The sequence below is a fragment of the Mobula birostris genome, chromosome 11 (genome assembly GCF_030028105.1).
Source record: "Mobula birostris isolate sMobBir1 chromosome 11, sMobBir1.hap1, whole genome shotgun sequence".
Classification (NCBI taxonomy): domain Eukaryota; kingdom Metazoa; phylum Chordata; class Chondrichthyes; order Myliobatiformes; family Myliobatidae; genus Mobula; species Mobula birostris.
Window position 1 is genome coordinate 54,050,884 of NC_092380.1, and position 21,011 is coordinate 54,071,894.

At 41.3% G+C, this 21,011-nt stretch overlaps 1 protein-coding gene across 1 annotated transcript in view; it reads left to right on the plus strand.

Moving 5' to 3' along the window:
• The window catches only part of LOC140205083 (N-acetyl-beta-glucosaminyl-glycoprotein 4-beta-N-acetylgalactosaminyltransferase 1-like), an 872,662-nt gene that overhangs the window by 739,424 nt on the left and 112,227 nt on the right, over nt 1-21,011 (plus strand). The window contains exons 10-11 of the mRNA XM_072272248.1: nt 3,540-3,680; nt 13,039-13,148. Coding sequence (XP_072128349.1) covers nt 3,540-3,680; nt 13,039-13,148 — 251 coding nt within the window. The remainder of the gene's footprint in view (nt 1-3,539; nt 3,681-13,038; nt 13,149-21,011) is intronic.

A 21,011-nucleotide genomic window follows, 5' to 3' on the forward strand; every position in this document is an offset into this window, starting at 1 on the left:
CCAGTTTTCAGTGAGGAACTGTATGTTGAAGGCACTGTCAATGACACCTTTCATCACCTTGTTGATCTTTGAGAGATGACTGACTGGGTGATATGAGCCAATTAGACAACTGAGAAATCAGAGAAGTTGAATCGCCTGGACATAAAAGGCTATGGGCCAAATACTGGAATTAGCACAAGTGGTGTCAATATTATGGGTTGAATGACCTGTTTCATGCTGTTTGACTCTATGATTTAGATTGGGATTGTCCTGCTTTTTGTGAACAAAGCATGATAGGGAAACTCCCAGCTTTTCCTAGTAGATGTCAGTGTTATAGTCATAGAGGATAGCTCATCCCATAGCCAGCACTGTAAGTCATTTCTTGAAATCACAAGAAGTGACTCAGTTAGTTAGACACTAGCTTTGGTGACAGTGAGGATCTCAGATATAGCCCAGGTGGATCATCTGTTGGGCACACTAGGTGAAGGGTTACTCCTGGTTTTTACTACCTACCTGCTGGTTCCTGTTATTGTTGATGATGGGAATATTCTTTAAACCACTTTCTCCTGTTAATTGGTTACCACCATTCCTGACCATATATGCTAGAGATGTAGAGATTTAAACTTATCCACTCTGTGAGATTTGTTTATCACTTTCTCCTCTGGCAAATAGAATTCATCCCCCACCCCCCTCTTTTCCCCACTCTGACTTTTACCTCTACTCATCTGCCTACAACTTCCCCCTGTGTCCTCTCTCCTCCTTCCCTTTCTCCTATGGTCCACTCTCCTTTCCAGTCAGATTCCTTCTTTCCAGCTCTTGACCCTTCCCACCTACCTGGCTTCACATATCACCTTACAGCTAACTTCCTTCCCCTTCTCCCCACCTTTTTTTATTCTGACATATTCCCCCTTCCTCCTCTGTCCTGGAGAAGGGTCTTGGCCCAAAATGTCAACTATCTATTCATTTCCATGGATGCTACCTGACTTGTTGAGGTCTTCCAGCATTTTGTGTGTATTGCGTTTGTTTACTACATGCTGTTTTTACTTTTCAGCAGGATCAAATCAATCCATCTTTACACCCAATCAGTCCTGTATTGCAGCTTCTCTACCCTGGCATCTCATTGTTTTCAGGTTTAAGTGGTGTCCCTGCCGATAGGCCCTCTGCATCATTCATTGAACCATTGCTCTTCAACTGTTTCTACTGGTAGTCATACAGCATTAAAATAGCCCCTTCAACCCACTGAGTTTGTGCCAACCAACAAGCACCCATTTACACGAATCCCGTTTTATTCTCCCCACGTTTTCATCAACTCCCCTCAGATTCTATCACTATTTACTCTTCATTTGTTGGTTAGTCCTTGCCCAATGAAAAAGTGATCTGATACACTGCAATGTGCATACTACAACTCAAACAGTAGCTTGGCTGGCATTTCAACAACATATACAATTCTAGCTTGAAGCAATTTTTCCTTTTCCCACTTGTTCTGAAGTTAAATCCAAGTACCGTTTGGGACTACACCTGTTAATGATTACTCTGACTTATAGCTGCCTTCCATTCTTTGCATTGCTGAAGGTGGATCATGGCATACTGGATGAAAACACACTATGTGCTGTCATATATGATCATGAAGATTCATGGTAGAAATTAGTGTTTGATGGTATGAGATAAGTTTGCAGTGTATTCCATTTCAGAATTTGGAGCAAGCTTCTGGCAATAAAATATAACAAACATGAGATACAATATTATATACTTAGATGGAGAACAAGCTTCTAAATAGTTTATTCTTTGATGGAATTTGAATATGTCTGAAAATGGCAGCAATTATTGCCATCCATAATTACGACTGAGATGAGCGGTTTGCTAAACGTTCAAGAGTCAGCCACATTTCTATTCGTCCAGGATCTCAAATCAGCCAGACTAAGAAATGATAAGGGATTACCTTCCCTGAAGGACATTAGACAGCTGATCACTAGTCCAGCTCTCTGGATGAGTACTCCATTAATGTGACTTCTGCAGTTCAGTATCTATGAACTGTAGAATCAAGGGTTAAAATGCCATTACACCACCACTAATTGGGACATGAGGGAAATGATTGTTTTAAATGTTAAAGTCAACATAGTAGGCTTTGACACTGCCTCCTTCTGGTGGGAATGACATCATGAGTGCCCAGAAGCTTTCAGGAAATAACACTGTAAAAAACCTACCTTTTGATATGCATTCTACCCATAAACTAATTCATATTTTAGCTAAATGACGTTCCCAGTATGTGAGGTCCAGGAAGTAAGTAAGCACAAAAGGTTAGTTCCGTAAAGTGAGCAATACGACCATAAGGCCATTCAGCCCATCGAGTTTTCTCTGCCATTTCATTATGGCTGATCCCAGAGGGTAGTGTTTTATTTCCAGCCCCAGGAAGCTGTCTTTGGTATCAGGTCACTCCTATATCCTCAAAGTTAGGACAACATTGGGCACCCCGAGCTCCAAGCCAACCTTACTTTCCAGCCAACTGTCCACCCTTGAACCTCACCATATTCCCATTCGCAGGCCTCCCTGTCTTCCCCTAAACCTTTCTGTTATATGGCTACTCTGACAACTAGCCCAGGCTGTTTTGGGTGGTAAATATTTACAGTGGGATAGTTGTGAGGCCAGTACTTTTGTTTTACCTATTCAGGCTACACTGGGAAAACGTAGTAAATATTTGGGCACAGAAGTGAAAAAGTGTGGCATCATCTCTCCGGTGGCTTCTAAACTCCAGTGCAGATGAGCACCACAACTATACTGGGACCTGCTGTCTTTCCAGAAGGACCTGGTATAATGATGGTGCCCAGGTGCTCACTGTTTGAGGTACCACAATATATGAGCAGTTAGACAAGGTGGCTGGAAAATGCAGGGTGCTATAAAACTGAGTGATATAATGGCTCTGCCAACACACCCAACAATGTTTATATCGTATGATAAATTGGAAAGAGAGTCACTGGACGCCCAACAGTGATGTAAAGGAAGTATGGCCTTCCCCACCCTGCATGTAGACAAGGTAGCTAAATCAGGCTGTACCTATACCATCCCAGCCCTCAGGATAGAAGAGGAAGGGCTTTACATTTCAGTCAGAGCCTTGCGTGGGTGAAGCAGGTATCTAAGAAGGTTCAAAGAGTACAAAGGAACTCTTAACAAGGATGACCATCTAGCACCTTATGCCCACTCCTCCTTTGATAACATCACTGCCTCAAATTCCTGTGCTCCTCATCCCCCAATCTATTCAACTTAGCTCCAAATATACTTAATACTCCCCTGAAGCGTAACTTAGATGATAGAATTAAACTGAAAACACAGGACTTGCAACAAACAAGCTTAAGCAGGATGTAATAGATCTCCCAGGGGTGGAGTGCAGACTTTAGGTTTGGTCACTATTGGAGAAGTTTATTACTGTGCACTCTCTTGAGCATGCCTCTGAGAATATGACTGAGCACTTCAGCTGTATATAGCCTCCGTGTCATATGCCCTCAATTCTGCTTTGTACAGTTACTCCCTGGCGCTGAGTGTGAAAATTTCTTTTCTGACCCTAGAGGAGTCTTCGTTGAAGATGAACAGTGTGGATCACATCCCACAAACCCTTGCGAGTCATGGAGGAGGTCGAAAGCTGCTGCACAGGGAGCTACATGCAGCAGACATGCTCAAGCCTGACCCCAGGGACACTTTCTTCCTGAGTGAGTCCTGTTTATGTTGTCAGTATCTCGGTCCAATACAATGCCAATTGGAATCCATGTAACTTTCAGCAAGGGGTTAATGAAAAATATGTATGAAAAGTAGTTGGCTCACCCAATTTCTTCTGTTGTTGGCCAGATAAGTCATTTAACGTGTGAATCAGATGACAACTATTTAACAATATCTAGATTACATCAAAACAATGTGCCTGTGTCTACTTGATGTAGGGAGACAAGGAGGAATCTGAAATTACATGAATAGGTTGCCATTACCTCAATGATACCCTCACACTGCCTTTCCATTTGTCCTTGGCCCGCTGCCAAAGTACAAATACATTGTGTTCAGTTTTCTCATAAGGTACTTTATGAGAAAGGTTATGGAGATTGTGTGGAGAGTGCTATTCTATGCCTTGTAAACTATAATGACTGTAACAAATGATAATGGTTATAACAACTGTAGTTTAAGTTTATTTATATCTTTTCTATAGTCCACACTTAAGCAATATTTTTTCAGCTGTATTCTAACAGCTTGTACAATGACTTGAAATGATGATTGCCAAACAAAAACCAGGCAACTGGAAATTATACTTTGCCCAAGAGAGCATTTTACACAGCAAGGTGTAAGGTGGGGTTGAGAAGTGCAAACCACACCACTGATCTTCCATCATACCCAGTGCCTCTTACAGGTTGTTCTTCCATGAACCTCTGCCATTATGAGGAGAGAGCTTGAGAAAGGGGTTAGTTGTGTCACAGATGGGGAACGGGTTTATTAATGTTGCTTTTACTGAGATTCAGTGAAAAGCTTGTCTTGCATACTGTTCATACAGATCAAATCACTACCCAGCACATTGAGGTAGAATAAGGTAAAATGATAACAGTGTGGAATAAAGAGTAACAGCTACAGAGAAAGTGCAGTGCAGGTAGCAATATGATGCAGGATAGTTTGTGAGTTTGAGTTCATCTTATTGAACTAGGGAACCATTTAATAGTTTTGTAATATTGGGGTAGGAGCTTAGTATTAACTGTATTCACTGTTTGCATATAGGAGGATATAGTGTTGGATTGTAGTTCTGCATTGGTGTGCTTTGCAGTAGATGTTCTTAAAGATAACAGAATTGATGTACTGTATTAGTTACCAGTATACATTGCATTCAGTCACGCTCTTGTTTAATGAGATTAAATGCTCTCCGGGCTTCAGTGTAATGAGGCCTACTGTTCGGAGTTGCTAGTAATGCTGTATCCTAGGGAATATGTACAGCAAAATAATAATATTGAAATTGACTCTGTGTGTTTAAAGAAAATACTTCAATTTATCCAACACCTATGTCCAACAGCAGGTGATAGATTTCTTCCATTCAATACTGTTTCTTTACATCATTTTTTCAGCTGTTGTAATTATGTGTTTTAAAGTTAAAAGTACATCTGTATGTCATTGAGGTAAATGTTAATGTTATCATCCTATGTTACTGAAACAAAAATCTTAAAAACATAATGCCCATCGGCCCAGAAGCTAACTTGTTAACTGATTAGATGTGTTAGGTAAAGACAAACTGCTGAAGATATGATAGCAATTAAATTGCCGGCAGGTTAACACTTGTTTTTTTTGTCTATAAGCCATGCAGCAGATCCATGACAGGACTTATACAGTTACTTGAGCTACTTAATGTGCAATTTGACTGAAGATTTGTTTGTAAATTGTCATACTAAAAGAAATGTATGGTATTCATAAAATATGTAAAATGAAGTGACCATAGCAATTAGCAGCTGCAGTTTCTCATATACTGTGCTTGGTTTTGAGTTATCACTCTCCTGGTAATGTAACATTTTTCCACATGCTTTCTACTGCTCTCTGTAATTGTCTCTGACATGTCCTACACTCTCAATTGTAAGAGTATCTGACGCCGCCTACACTGCTCACTATAACACACTCCGACATTGCCTATACTGATCACTGCAACATTGACATACCCCTCATGCCTCACTGACTCCGGCATGATCTTCGCTGCTCAGTGTAATATATATGTATATATATATATGTTCAATCTACTTTTCGACTGCTAATCTCTGTCAGACTATAATATGACTTAGGCACTGCTGAATATATTGCTCGCTGACATTCTCCCTGTAACATTCTAAACTATGTCATGCTTTTTTGCTGGTAACTTTCCCTAACAGACTAACAAATTGATCTTCTAACACTTTGTAATAAACTGTGTACTGTTCACAATGCAAATTATAGGGATTATCTCAATAGTGTTCAAAATAAACACCCTAAGAAAATATATAATGCTCATCCCTTTGGATGCTCTGCCTTGCTTTTTTTTGCACACTGCAATAATCCCTATTTTTTTGTTACACTGCTCACTGTAACGCACTCTAGAGATGGACAATAAATGTTTGGACTTACCTGTGCCACCTGCACCATAAAAAAGTGAATTTAAAAATCTCACACAGTTTACAGTAACCCCTGTATGTTAGTCTTCTCATTCTGTATTCTGCTCTGCGCACTGTAAGATCCTATGTGTTCATATACACTAAACACTACACTGCTTCATTACATCCTTTGTATCATGCCACACTCACACAAAATATCCTACATTACATACTGTGACACTCTATATCTTAGACTGCTCACTGTAATACTATATATTCAACCATGTTCATTGTCACATCCTGTCTATATACACCCTTGCTCACTGTAAAACTATATCCTACATAGCTCTCTGAAACAGTGCACATAATATCACTGGTACTGAGGCACTGTGTGTTCTTTGATATTCACTCTATTAAAAGCTGAAGAAGATGGCACCCGCGAACAACGTGACCAACAATGACGTCATTCAGACAGATCTCAAAACTACTTCGTTTACTTCTTATTTCATACTCGGTTCTGCTACTAAACTGCATGTGATTGGAACCTGTGATTTACGTTTTGATGGCGTGTTTTCGGGCTGATTAAGCGATCTGGCACTTTGCTGTCTCCGAAGGAGTTTGGTGAGGTTTGGAGTGGGGAGTGGAATGTGCTGGCCAAGAAGCCTGGAGACCATGATCGTCTCCATTTCTCACCGAGCTGGCTGATTGAAGCCTCAAGCAAGAATGAAATCAACGAGAATGAGCGTGGAAGGCGAGCGGGTGTTCAGTGTCATCTGCCTGCATTTGGCTGGTCTCTCTCTCCCTCTCGCTCGCTGCCTCTGGAGGAAGGCGCCTGTGTTTGACCAGTCTCTCTCTCTCCCTCTCTCCCTTTTGGTCACTGGTGCCAGAGCCTTGGGTCTTGGGCAAGGTTTAATCAACGCAATTTGTGGATTGGTTTCAGCAGTTCACGTTATATCTGTTGCTGGTTACTCCTTTTTTATTGCTATTTTGTGCGATTTTGATCGAGGCTGACTGGCTCTGCGCCTGTATTCAACGAATGATATAGCACTAAATTGAACTGAACTGAACTAAACTGAATAGTTGTAGACTGTTTCGAGCATTCTGCAGTTCAATATTTTATATTCTGTGTTTTTCACTTGTTTTTTGCCATTAGTTCCTTTTTTTTAATGCAGCTGGATGTTTGATGTTTTCTTTGAAATGGGTTCCATGGTGCTTCTTTGTTTCATGGCTGTCTGTGGGGAGACGATCTCAGGATTGTATACTGTATACACACTTTGATATATAGGTACTTTGAACTTTGAATAATTATACAATGTTAATATAACTCACAGGTACAATGCAAGTTATAGAGGCTAGTTTGAATAATGTTTAAATAAAAAAGTGCATTAATCATGAGCAAAGGTTGAACATTAAACTGTAGATACTACTTTAATACTCATTATCACTAATTCAATTAGTTTCATGTGTTAACTGTCCAGGGTACCAGTTAAACAATAATTGTATGCTTTTGGTAATAAGCTGGAGGGAGTTCAGATGGAACATATATTGAAGAATATATCAGTAATTTTGGAGAAAATAAAAAGAAATTAAACTTAAAATTATTTCAAATCAAATATGCTATTCTGTAGAGCAAAACATTGCAAATTTCAGAAAACTAAAATAAAACCAGAAAATATTCAGCAGATCAGGCAACACCTATGGAGAGAAAAAACAGAAGTTTGAAATTCTAAGTAATACTTATTATCAAAGTACATAAATGTCACCATATACAACCCTGAGATTCATTTTCTTGTGGGCATACTCAATAAATCTATAAACTAATAACCACAACAGAATCAATGAATGAACCCCTCCCCCACCGCCAAACTAGGGTGTTCAACCAGAGTGCAGAAGACAACTGTGCAATTGCAAAAAGAAAGAAGTAATAATAAATAAACAATAAATATCAAGAACAAGAGTTGAAGAGTCTTTGAAATTGAGTCCGTTGGTTGTGGGAACTTTTCAATGTGGGACAACAGGAGTTCAGTGAAGTTATCTCCTTTGGTTTAAGAGTTTGATGGTTGAGTCGTAGTAACTGTTCCTGAGCCTGTCGGTGTGAGTCTTCTGGTTCCTGTACCTTCTCCCTGATGGCAGCACCAAGAAAAGAGCATACCCTGGGTGGTGGGCATTGCTGATGATGGATCTTGCTTTCCTGTGACAGCATTTCATGAAGATGTGCTCACTGGTTGGGAGGGCTTTAGCTGTGATGGATTCTGCTGTATCCGCTACTTTTTGGAGGATTTTTCGTTAAACAGCAATCGTATTTCCATATCAGGCTGTGATGCAACTAGTCACTATACTCTCCACTACATATCTATAGAAGTCTGTCAAAGTTTTAAATGTTATGCCGATTCTCCACAAGCTCCTAAGGAAGTAGTGGCACTGCCATGTTTTCTTCATAATTGCACTTACATGCTGGGCCCAGGCAAGATCCTCCAAAGTAATAACACCTAGGAATTTAAAGTTGCTAATCCCCTCCACTTCTGAAGACTGGCTCATGGACATCTGTTTTTCTTCTCCTGAAGTCTATTATCAACTCCTTGGTCTTACTGACATTGAGTAAGAGGTTGTTGTTATGACACTACTCAGCCAGAGTTTCAATCTCCTTCCTACATGCTGATTCATCAGCAACTTTGATTCGGCCTACGACAGTGGTGTCATCAGCAAACTTGAAAATGGTATTGGAGCTGTGCTTAGCCACACAGTCATTAGTGTAAAGCAGGTGGAGCAGGGCACTAAGCACACAGCCTTGTGGTGCACCTGTGCTGATGGATATTGTGGAGGAGATATTGTCGCCAATCTGAACTGAGTGGGGTCTGCAAGTGAGGAAATCCAGGATCCAGTTGCACTAGGAAACATTGAGGCCAAGGTCTTGGAGCTTATTGATTAGTTTTGAGGGGGATGATGGCATTGAATACTGAGCTGTATTCGATAAAAAGCATCCTGATGTATGCATCTTTGCTGTCCAGATGATCCAAGCTTGAGACAAGAACCAATGAGATAGCATCTGCTGTAGACCTGTTGCTCTGGTAGGCAAATTTGTGTGAATCTGTCACTTCTCAGACAGGAGTTGATATGTTTCATCACCAACCTCTCAAAACACTTCATCACCGTGGATGTTACTGCTACTGGGTGATAGACATTGAGGCAGGTCACCATGCTCTTCTGGGCACTGGTACAATTGAAGCCTTCTTGAAACAGGTGGATACCACACACTGATGAAGTGAGAGATTAAAGATCTCAGTGAACACTCCAGCCAGTTGATCATCACCAGTATTTAGTACACGGCCAAGTACCCCATCTGGGCTGCATTCTTTTCGTGGGTTCACTCTCCTGAAGACTACTTGCATGTTGGCTTCAGAAGCTGAAATTATAGGATCATCGGGGGATGAGAGAGCTCATGATGGTTGCTCCATGGTTTGATGTTCGAAGCAAGCATAGAAGCCATTAAGTTAATCTCGAAGCGAAGCCCGCTGTCACATAAGTCATTTGATTTAACCTTTAAAAGGTGCTAGTATTCGAATAAGACATTTTATCAGTTCCCTTTAAAGATCATTGATCTGAAACTGTTTACACTTTCTAGTTCAAACATGTTATCTTGCTTCCCTCTTAGTCTTAATCTTTTAGTATTGTAGAACCATGAGAGAATTCATTGTAGAAGAAGTAATTTAGTCCAAGAAGTCTAATCTAGCTCTTACCAGGAGCAATTTATCAATTCTATTTCCTTCCTCTCGAATCCACTCAAAATCAGGCTGGTGACCTTTCATGGCACGTGGTACTTCACTGAAGCCGCATCTGGGGTAATTTGTACAGTTGTTGTTGCCCTGTTTTCAGAAAGCTGGAAAAAGTGCAAGGAAAGTTTATGAGAAAGTTGTCAGGCCTTGGAGGGCCTGATTTACAGAGACTTCTTTCCTTGGATCGTGGGACAGTGAGGTGCGATTTTACTGAGGTGTATAAAATCATGAGAGTCATAGAGGGGGAGAATGCACACACTCATTTTTTTCCCAGAGAAATGAAATCAAAAGTTAGAGGACATTAGTTTAAGGTGAGAGGATAAATGTTTAAAAGAGAATTGAGCGATCACTTCATAATGAGGGTGGTACATATATGGAGCAAGCTCCCAGAAGACATGGTTGAGGCAGGTATAATAAAAAAAACATTTAAAAGACATTTGAACTGGTACATGGATAGGAAAAGTTTAGAGGGATGTGGCCCAATGGGAGTAGCTTTGATGGGCATTTTGGTCGGCATGATCAAATTAGTTCAAATGGCCTGTTTCACTGCTGTATGATTCAGTGACTTATATAGCACTGACAATACAATTTGCCCTTTAGAAAACAGTCTAAGCTGTCTTTTGCCAGTCCATGTTTGTGTAAGTGACTGTTCAGGAGAATTGTTTCAGAATGGATTATCTAAGCTGCAGCAGTAGTAAGGTTAAATTCCGAGCTTGTAATTGTCAGGTTTATTTTTCTTCCCTTTTACGTGTAGGGATATAACAGTTCTCCTACCACTTTTTTGAAATGAAAGGGGCCTGGAGAGGTTGAACAAATGATTATTCCTTTACTTTTACCTCCATGTATCCTCCACACATTGTAACAGGAAACATCCTCAGTGATGTTGCAGACGTTAGAGCAAAAGGCAAACATGCTGCATATGAGCAGTCCTTTTTATGACTTGAGGAAATCAACTCCAGCATATCGTCTTGCCTGTACTTTTGCTTATCCACAAAGGAAAACAGACCCCAGGGTACCCATATATCAAAATCCCTAACAAGCCGAAAGTGACGTTGTTTCAGTCACATGCATTAATCTTAATAGAAAACATGTACACATGTGATTCCCTTGTAGGTTTACCAATATTTAGTAGGGCAACCTGCACTGCCTTTCATCGAATTTTAAAATCTGCAAGCATTTTGGAAGGCACAGTACCATCTCTTGCAGTTTAAAAGAACTATTTTTATCATTTGCTATCTTCATCAGGTTGGATACTGTGTGATTTGACTCATATGTGTCTCACAAGAACCATCCTTCCTCTCAGTTCAGGCTGTTGTGGATGCTGGGTGGTATCGCATGGTCTTTTGGGGCCATGTGTTTTGTATTGTTCTGACTGTATTGTTATTTTTCTGGGCTTCCTTTCCATGCAGTACCTCTGGCAATTCCACCAAGGTGAAGCTTGGCATTTATCAGATAAAAACTGAGCAGTAACGTCAGTAGTCTGGAAGTTATGAAAACAATTCTGAGACACAGGTTAATGTACACTTGGAAAGACAACGATTAGTCGAAGATAATCAGCTATAGTATGCTTTAAGGGTTGATCCTGAGTGACCAATTTGATTAAAGTTTTTGAAGAGGTGTATTGATGAGAGTGGTGTCACTGATATGGTCTAGGTGGACTTGACTAAGACCTTTGACTACTTGGGGAGAGGCCCAGAAAATTAGAGCCCATGGATTGCAAGGCAAGTAGGAAAACTAGATCCATATTTGACTCAGTACTAGGAAGCAGAGGGTCAAGGTGGGTTGTGATTGAAGCCATATCACAGGGATTGGTGCTGGATCATTACTAGGTGCTGCACATTTAAACTACTTGGATTTGGTTGTTAAACCTATGATTAATGTTTGTAGATGTCACAAAGATTGATAGCCATGGGATGTTAAAATTGGTAGGCTCAGGCTATAGAAATATATTATAGGACATAGGAGAAGAATTAGGCCATTCAGCCCATCAAGTTTGTTCACCATTGTATCTGACTGTATTGTCCCTCTCAACCCCATTCTCCTGTCTTCTCCTCATATCCATTGCTCATTGTCCTAATCTGTCCAAGTCCTTCCTCAACACTACTTGCCCCTTCAGCTATCTTGGTATTGGCCGCAAACTTGGCCACAAAGCCATCAGTAGTGATTGGTAGACAAGGCTGACAGACCAATAGAAAATGTATTTAATCCTGATAAGTATGAAGTGATTCATGCACTAGGACACACACATGGGAGTTGTGATGAGTACTGAGATCTTCATGTACTAGTCCAAGAATCCTTGAAGGGAGTAGCAGAGGTAGAAAAGATGGTAATGCATGCATCAGGGATATTTGCTTTTATTAATTAAGGCATAGAATGTAGGAGAAGAAAGGTTATGAAACATTTTTAATAAAATATTGGTGTCTACAACTTGAGAGCTATACTCATTTTGGGCTGCCAAGCGCTGAAAGGAAACGATTGCAGAGGAGACTCAGCAGGATGTTGCCCCCATCATGAGGAGAGACTGTAGAGGCTGCTTGTTCTTCTTGGAGCAGGGAGGCTGAAGGGGAACTTGACTGAAGTGAATGAGGGTCAGCAGGACGGTAGGTAGTGAGAAACCTTTCCACATGCCAGAGGTGTCTAAGTCCAAAGAGTTTAGAGTAAGGGGTAGAAGCTTCAGAGGAGATCAGAAGGAGGAATTCTTCATCCTGGTGGCTGGAATCTGGAACACGCTGCCTGAGGGAATAGTGGAGGCAGGTAATGCCAAAACACCTGAGAAGCATCTAGATGAGGGCGTGACTTGCCAAGATATTCAAGTCTGTGGACCAAGTGATAAATGAAATTGATGATTAGAACGGACATGGAAGGCCAAGGGCCTGTTTCTATAGATGAGTCTGTGAAGGAAATTGTATGGATTGTAAGTAGCACACCCCCCCCCACACACACACACACACACACACACACACACAGACATAGACATACACAGACATACACCCAGGTATACACATACAAGTGCACAGACAAACACAGGCAAATAGACATGTGCACACACATAGTAGATGCACAAACAAAGACAAATTGCACAGGCAGATGCACACATACACAAAAATGTGGACACACACACAGGCACACAGCGACACACATGCAGACATGCAAATGCCATCTTTGCTTATTTGTGGTTCTCTCGAATATAAATGGACCTGTCTTTCTCCTTCCAGCTCCACCAATAGATCCATCACGGGTGAAACACGTTCTCCCAACCTGTCTATACTTACCAACTTACATCGTGAAGGACTTTCCAATTGCCCGTTATCAAGGACTCCAGTTTGTAAGTTTGATGCTTATTTTCTGCTACTATGACCCAGTTTATGTGAAGATTAACCTGTTGCTTTTCTGAGTGAATGATAGCTCTGCCAGACCCCATTTTGATGATTAAACTCTAATCCAGTTACCATTTGAAGGAAATATCAATCCGTGTTTAATTTCTTTCCAATATGTTTCTGTGCACACAAAACCATTTGTAGTAATGGATGAAATTGCAGTGTGATTGATCTTCCTACTGATGTTATGGAGAACTTTCCTTAATAGACAACTTGTCAAGATGGATTATTTAAAGTGCCACGTGTTTTGTTAGATGGCTTGTGCTGGGTAGGAAATAGAGGCAGTTATTAAGTGTTGGTGCATGGCCAAGTGGTTAAGGCATTTGTCTAGTGATTTGAAGGTCGCTAGTTCGAGCCTTGGCTGAGGCAGCACGTGAGTCCTTGAGCAAGGCACTTAACCACACATTGCTCTACGACAACACTGGTGCCAAGCTGTATGGGTCCTAATGCCCTTCCCTTAGACAACATCGGTGGCGTGGAGAGGGATGACTTGCAGCATGGGCAACTGCTGGTCTTCCATACAACCTTGCCCAGGCCTGCGCCCTGGAAACTTTCCAAGGCTCAAATCCATGGTCTCATGAGACTAACGGATGCCTATATTAAGTTAATGAAAATCAAGATACTGCAGACGCTGGAAATTTCAAAGGAAAACTGAAAATGCTAGAAACACTCAGCATCTGCGGAAGGAGATGGAGTGTTAGCATCTAAGGTTGAAAGCCCTGCATTAAGTTAGTTGGTTCTGTTTCTGTGAAGGCTGGAAAGGCTCAAATTATCTGTATTTCTTGCTTTATCCCTTCCTACAGTGTCATTTTTTAATAACTGTACCCTCTGTTTTTGATAAGAGCACAACAAAGAATTTTAGAGGTAGATAATACATGCATGATATAATTGTCACTGACATTATACCTGACTAATTTTCTTGGAAAAAACTTTCTCTTAGAAATATAAGAAACCATGTACTAATGGGAAGCAGGCCTCACATAATATCAAATTGCTCTTTCCTACAGTGGTTGCTTTCAATTGTAATAATTATTATATTGGTGGTAAATGATGCAGGTATATTCTGTCAGCTAGATCTACAAAGAGGGGTACAATGAATATTTGGTGTTAGTTAAGGGAGCACCTCAAACAAAATGCTGGAGGAACTGAGCAAGTCAGGTAGCATCAATGGAAATGAATAGACAGTCAATGTTTCAGGCCGAGATCTTTCTTCAGGACTGAGAAGGAAGGAGGAAGATGTCAGAATAAAATGGTGGGGGGTGGGAGGGGAAAGAGGCTAGCTGGAAGGTGAAAGGTGAAGCCAAGTGGGTGGGAAAGGTCAAGGGCTCAAAAAGTAAGAATCTGATAAGAGGGGAGGGTGGACCATAGGAAAGAGGGAAGGAGAAGGAGATTCAGGGGGCAGTAATAGGTGGTGAGAAGAGGTAAAAGGTCAGAGTGGCGAATAGAGGGAGGGAGTGGGGGGGGAATGTGTTTACTGGAAGGAGAAATTATTTAAGGGATGGTTGTTAACTGATTCACTTTTTAGATGTTGATAAAGAATCTTCCAGGTTCTCCTGAATTAAGTACAAGAAAACAAAAGGAGATGGTATGCAAACAGCCCAGCAGTAACATGGCAACCTATTTTACGTTGGCAGCTGAATGCTTTTCTGCCGTGGTCACCAATCCACACTAACGGCAAAGGGAAAATTCATCAACCCCTCCCCCCCAACTCCCCTCCCTATGAGGTTGGATCAAGAACAGCATCTCCATTTACGTCACAATTTCTTAGTACTGTACTAAGATGCCCTCCTAGATGGTGTGACAATAACCTTGGTGCTTAAACTTACATTCTTGACCTTTATATTTTACCAGTAACTTATGCTGGAATACTGCTTTTGAAGGCACTCTCAGTCGAAATGGTCTTTGTTTAACATTTGAAAAGGAGGCCTCGCTGCCCATTTTATTCTGAGTTTAATTAAATGTTTTGGTTGCCCTCATAGCCAACTTGTGGACAAATGACCCTGGAATTACTGGAGTAGGGACATCATATTCCCAGAAAACAGTCTGTATCATGATTTACAGTAATGGGAGGCCACATCATATCACACACATCCAGAGACAAAATTGAAAAAATATATATAGTGGTTGATTTTTAAAAATTGCAGTTGATTTATTAACTTCTTAAAAATTCTGAGAGAGAAAATTTTATCCCATATCTCAGAATTTTGGATAGTGATTTGTAAATTTTGTAAGGGCAAAGTTCCATTACCCAAGTGGCTGCAACAAGTTCCATAACCCAAATGGCCTGTTGTGGATAAAGTAGGGTGAATGTCCAGACAATGGACATGCATTTGGCTGTTAGAACATAGAACAGTACAGGACACCCCACTAGAAATAGGGTTCCCCTGGTCCTCACCTACCACCCCACCAGCCTCCGGGTCCAACATATTATTCTCCGTAACTTCCGCCACCTCCAACGGGATCCCACCACTAAGCACATCTTTCCCTCCCCCCCCCTCTGCATTCCGCAGGGATCGCTCCCTACACAACTCCCTTGTCCATTCATCCCCCCCATCCCTCCCCACTGATCTCCCTCCTGGCACTTATCCGTGTAAGCGGAACAAGTGCTACACATGCCCTTACACTTCCTCCCTCACCACCATTCAGGGCCCCAAACAGTCCTTCCAGGTGAGGCAACACTTCACCTGTGAGTCGGCTGGGGTGATATACTGCGTCTGGTGCTCCCGATGTGGCCTTTTATATATTGGCGAGACCCGATGCAGACCGGGAGACCGCTTTGCTGAACACCTACGCTCTCTCCGCCAGAGAAAGCAAGATCTCCCAGTGGCCACACATTTTAATTCCACATCCCATTCCCATTCTGACATGTCTATCCACGGCCTCCTCTACTGTAAAGATGAAGCCACACTCAGGTTGGAGGAACAACACCTTGTATTCCGTCTGGGTAGCCTCCAACCTGATGGCATGAACATCGACTTCTCTAACTTCCGCTAATGCCCCACCTCCCCCTCGTACCCCATCTGTTACTTATTTTTATACACACATTCTTTCTCTCACTCTCCTTTTTCTCCCTCTGTTCCTCTGAATATACCCCTTGCCCATCCTCTGGGTCCCCCCTCCATCTTTCTTCCTGGACCTCCTGTCCCATGATCCTCTCGTATCCCTTTTGCCTATCACCTGTCCAGCTCTTGGCTCCATCCCTCCCCCTCCTGTCTTCTCCTATCATTTTGGATCTCCCCCTCCCCCTCCAACTTTCAAATCCCTTACTCACTCTTCCTTCAGTTAGTCCTGACGAAGGGTCTCGGCCTGAAACGTCAACTGCACCTCTTCCTAGAGATGCTGCCTGGCCTGCTGCGTTCACCAGCAACTTTTATGTGTGTTGCTTGAATTTCCAGCATCTGCAGAATTCCTGTTGTAAGCATACTATACATCTTCTTTACCACCTTAACAGCCTGATCACTTAATCCAAATCTTAGTTTCAAGTAAAAATTTAAAAATCCCCAGAATACTTCACTTCTCAGTAAAGTCACATTCAGCATACTGTAAGTATTGCAAAGAGGCCATCATAGTGCTTACATTTTCCTTTTGCCTTTAGGCTGGATATAATTGATCTTGAGAAATCTGTATTTAAATGATTAATGTGAACTAACTTCTCTCTGTGGTGCTTTGTAACATTTTGTGAAATGAATATATCTGCTGAGAGATGTGCTCTGTTTAACAAGTTCACAATTTAGACTCAATCATTTCTTGGGATTTAAAATGAATGTTCGTTCTTTTATCAAATTACTTTCCATCCATACTAAGGATGCATAGAAGTAAATTATTTCTGCTCTGGGCATGATTGTCAGATTAGGGTGAAATTTCAATGGTTGGGTTTCTATTCAAGAATCCACAAATGTTAATGAACTCAAATACAACCCAGGATTCATCATAATTGGACATATTTTTGCATTAAATAAACTTTGGTGTATGTTATATGTCAGAGGTATAAAAGTGCAGCTTTATTGCAATAAAGATACTTATCACGAGCATTAATTTCCATTTGTTTGACCTGATTTAATATAGCTGAAAACAACTGAGCCAAAGCATACTGACATTGCTGCATGGCACCTTAATTAAATACTTCTAATAATTAAATAATTTTAAAATATGCCTACAGGAAGCTGCATCTAACAAAATGATCTTAATTGAAGAGTTCTCCCCTTCTCCCTTCAAACAAGTATAATTTGAATATTCTTCTAATTATTTCACCACAGAGACATGAACTAACCTTTTGTAGAGGTCGGTTGCAGGTGAAATAATTTTTAAGCCATTGCGCGGGGCAGTGATTCCGTACTGCAGCACAGAAGAGCAAATATGAGAGCACCAGACTCTATATTCTCCCTCTGCACCCAATGGTGAATCGAGTTGTTCTGTGAATGCATTTCTCATCTGGCCCATCAATTTAGCTGGTATATCTCCAAATGCATTGTTTCGGATTTTGTAATAATTATTAATTAATTAATGTTGAGTTTGGCTTTTAACAAATTTATTAATTTTTTTAGTGTTTATGTATTTCAATTCTATAAATATTTTTCTTTCTTTCTGTTTCTGAGTAGCTTTGATCATCTGAATCATTTAGAAACAGCTAATGGGTCTTACAGCACATACCATCAGAAGGCAGTCAGGGCGGTGCATATGGCCTAGTCACCTCCCGAGACCTACTCTGCCTCAAAGGGTAGCTGGAGCTGTGAGTTCTGGAGCTAACGATGTTATGAGCTGTATAGTCATTAAAAGGAAGTGCAACCATAGACATCCCACAAGGGACAAACAAAGGGCATGGTCTGGGTGCAGGGAGTTGATCTATTAGTTGAAGCTTCAGTTACCACTAAGCATTCAATTAAAGACTATGGAGGGGGAGGAGAAGATGGTGGCGCGACACAGCGCGCGCGACCGCTCCAAAATGATATTGTATGTGTTAACTAGGGGCTGTGCACAATCCTGATTTGATGGAGACAGACCTGAGGAGCACGGAGGAACACCTGGAGAAACTTCTGAAGTGGCTGCTTCGCTGCTGTTGCTACTGTGTGATCAAGAATCTCCGGAGGGGAAGGCCCCAGATCCTTGGCTTTGCCTGTTGCCTGTTGCTGGGGCCGGGGTCGAAGCACTCGGCAGAGATGGTGCTTGGTGCTCGGTGTTGGAGAGCTGGTCGGAGGCGCGAAGTTTTCGGATGGACTCAAGAGTCGGCTGTGGTCGGGTGCTTCCAGGATGCTAAATTGGCAAGTTTGCGGCGCTGGAAGCTCATGGCAGGAAAAGTTTTTTTTCTTCCTTCTACCATCTGCGTGAGATGATGGGACTTTCGAGAGACTTTGAGACTTTTTTTTACCGTGCCCATGGTCTGTTCTTCATCAAATTACGGTATTGCTTTGCACTGTTGTAACTATATGTTATAATTATGTGGTTTTTGTCAGTTTTTCAGTCAGTTTATCTTGTGTTTCTGTGATAACATTCTGGAGAAACATCGTATCATTTCTTAATGCATGCATTACTAAATGACAATAAAAGAGGACTGCGTGTCCTCATAATCATGATCATCATATTCACCATTCATCATTGTAAGCAGCAGTCTGAATCTGGAGCACAGACATTTTTCCACATGGTTTTCAGACTATTTCATTTGGGTTACACTTAAAGGACCTAAGTATACATGGTCTCAAATTAATTTGAAATGTCAATGAATGAAGACTTTTCATACAATCAACTTTTTCCTATATACTGTAAGAATGCAAGAAACCAATGCATTAGCTCACCTGTCAGCAACATTATGGTTGTTTTACTTAACTAGCTCAGCTTGCAACAATGTGATTGGAGATACCACGTGTGATCAGAGAAATCGGTGGGAGGAGAAGATGGCGGCGCACCTGCGTGTGCGCAGCCCTCAGGTGAAAAATGATATCGTATTTGTTAAATAGGGGCCGTGGACAATTCTGATTTGATGGAGAATGGACGTGAAAGCACAGAGGAACATCTGGAGAAATTTCTGAAACGCCCATTTGCTCCTGTCGTTACCACGTGGTCGGGAATCTTTCGGAGGGTAGGCCTCAAAATCCCCGGCCTTGCCTGCTTTTGGCGACCGAGAAGGAGGTTGAATCGTTCGGACAGAGATGGCGCTCAGTACTCGGTGTCGGAGAGCTGATCAGAGCTCGAAGTTTTCGGATGACTCAGAGTCGGATTGTGGTCGGCATAGCAGGGAGAGTTTTTCTTCCTTCTCCCGTCTGCGTGAGATGTGGGACATTTGAGAACTTTGAACTTTACTGTGCTCATGGACTTCTTCATCAAGTTATGGTATTGTTGCACTGTTTGTAACTATATGTTATTATTATGTGGTTTTGTCAGTTTTTTCGGTCTTAGTCTGTCCTGTATTTTGTGATATCACACCGGAGGAAATAATGTATCATTTCTTAATGCATGCATTACTAAATGACAATAAAAGAGGACTACGTGTCTTCATAATCATATATTTCTTCAAAAATTATATGGCGATATAGATATTGTCAAAAGGACCAAGATTTATTAACCTTGCCCTCAAGAAGCTGGTAGAAGTTTTCTTGCACACCAGAATTCTCAAGGTGCCTCTGTATTGTTGTACAGGGGATTCCTGGGTTTTGATCCAGCAACAATGATAAAAACAAAATGTGCCCAAGGCAGGCACAGTGGTGGGTGATGGAGGAAATCTCGGAGATGATGGTTCCCATGCAGCCGCTACAACTGTTCCGCAAGATGGTTGAGAGCGTGGGCCAGGAAGGGATGTAAAATGCTGTGCCAGAAATGTAAGCACAGCAACCAATAGTGCTAGATGTGTCAGCTAATGGATGAGCTGACCAAGTGGACCGTTTTGTCCTGAGTGCTTTCAAGCCTTTTGAGTTTTGCTGTATCTGTAAAGAATGTTTCATTACATTGCTGAGAGTCTTTCATGAACAGTGGAGAGGCTTTGGCAATGAGTCAGGAGATGAGATGTTTGCAGCAGAACTCTTAGTCTGCCAGTTGTGGATTCCATGAGCAGAGTCTGTATGGAGAACAAATGATTATAAACATTGATCTTCACAGTGGAGGGAATACAGGATCAATATTTCACCAAAACAAGTTACCATTGCCTTCAAATTATAAATAAAAGGAATGAGTTAGCACCTGGACAGAACTGGGAAGTGTCATCACATCCCTCATGCATCCTGAGAAGATTTGTTTAATGACTTGTTAGATACTTGGGCTGTGACCGAAGAGTAAAATGGCTGGAGTCATTTAGCACTATAGTGCAAGGGTGCTTATTAGGGGTGCATCGAAAATCAAACTTACAAAAATGAGCAAAGATAGCAAAAAGAAAACTGTCGGTATTTACAAAAAGATATCTACCAATAAACACAATAATAGCTTCACACTATTATAATCCAGTGTGAACTCCTGACAGCCCTGATCTCTCTCTGCTACTGAGAACAATAATCCCCGCTTTTTTAGGTACCAGGATATAATTACCCACAAAGTTAACTTAAGAATACACATGAATTAGAATATGATTCACCTCCACAATATAATTGCAATCATATTACAAAATAAACAGAAGTATCTACCTTAAATACAGTATATGAACAATATATACACATCTACACATCCCCATTACTAAAGAAATCGAATATCCCGCCGTGTATGGTGCGAAAGGCAACTTGAAGCCAACCGACCACATCAGCTCGGTTTAGGATCTATTATAAGAATATACCAGGGGGAAGACATTGAAGTACGCACACACAGTGCAACGACAGCAGAATAAATGACAAGAC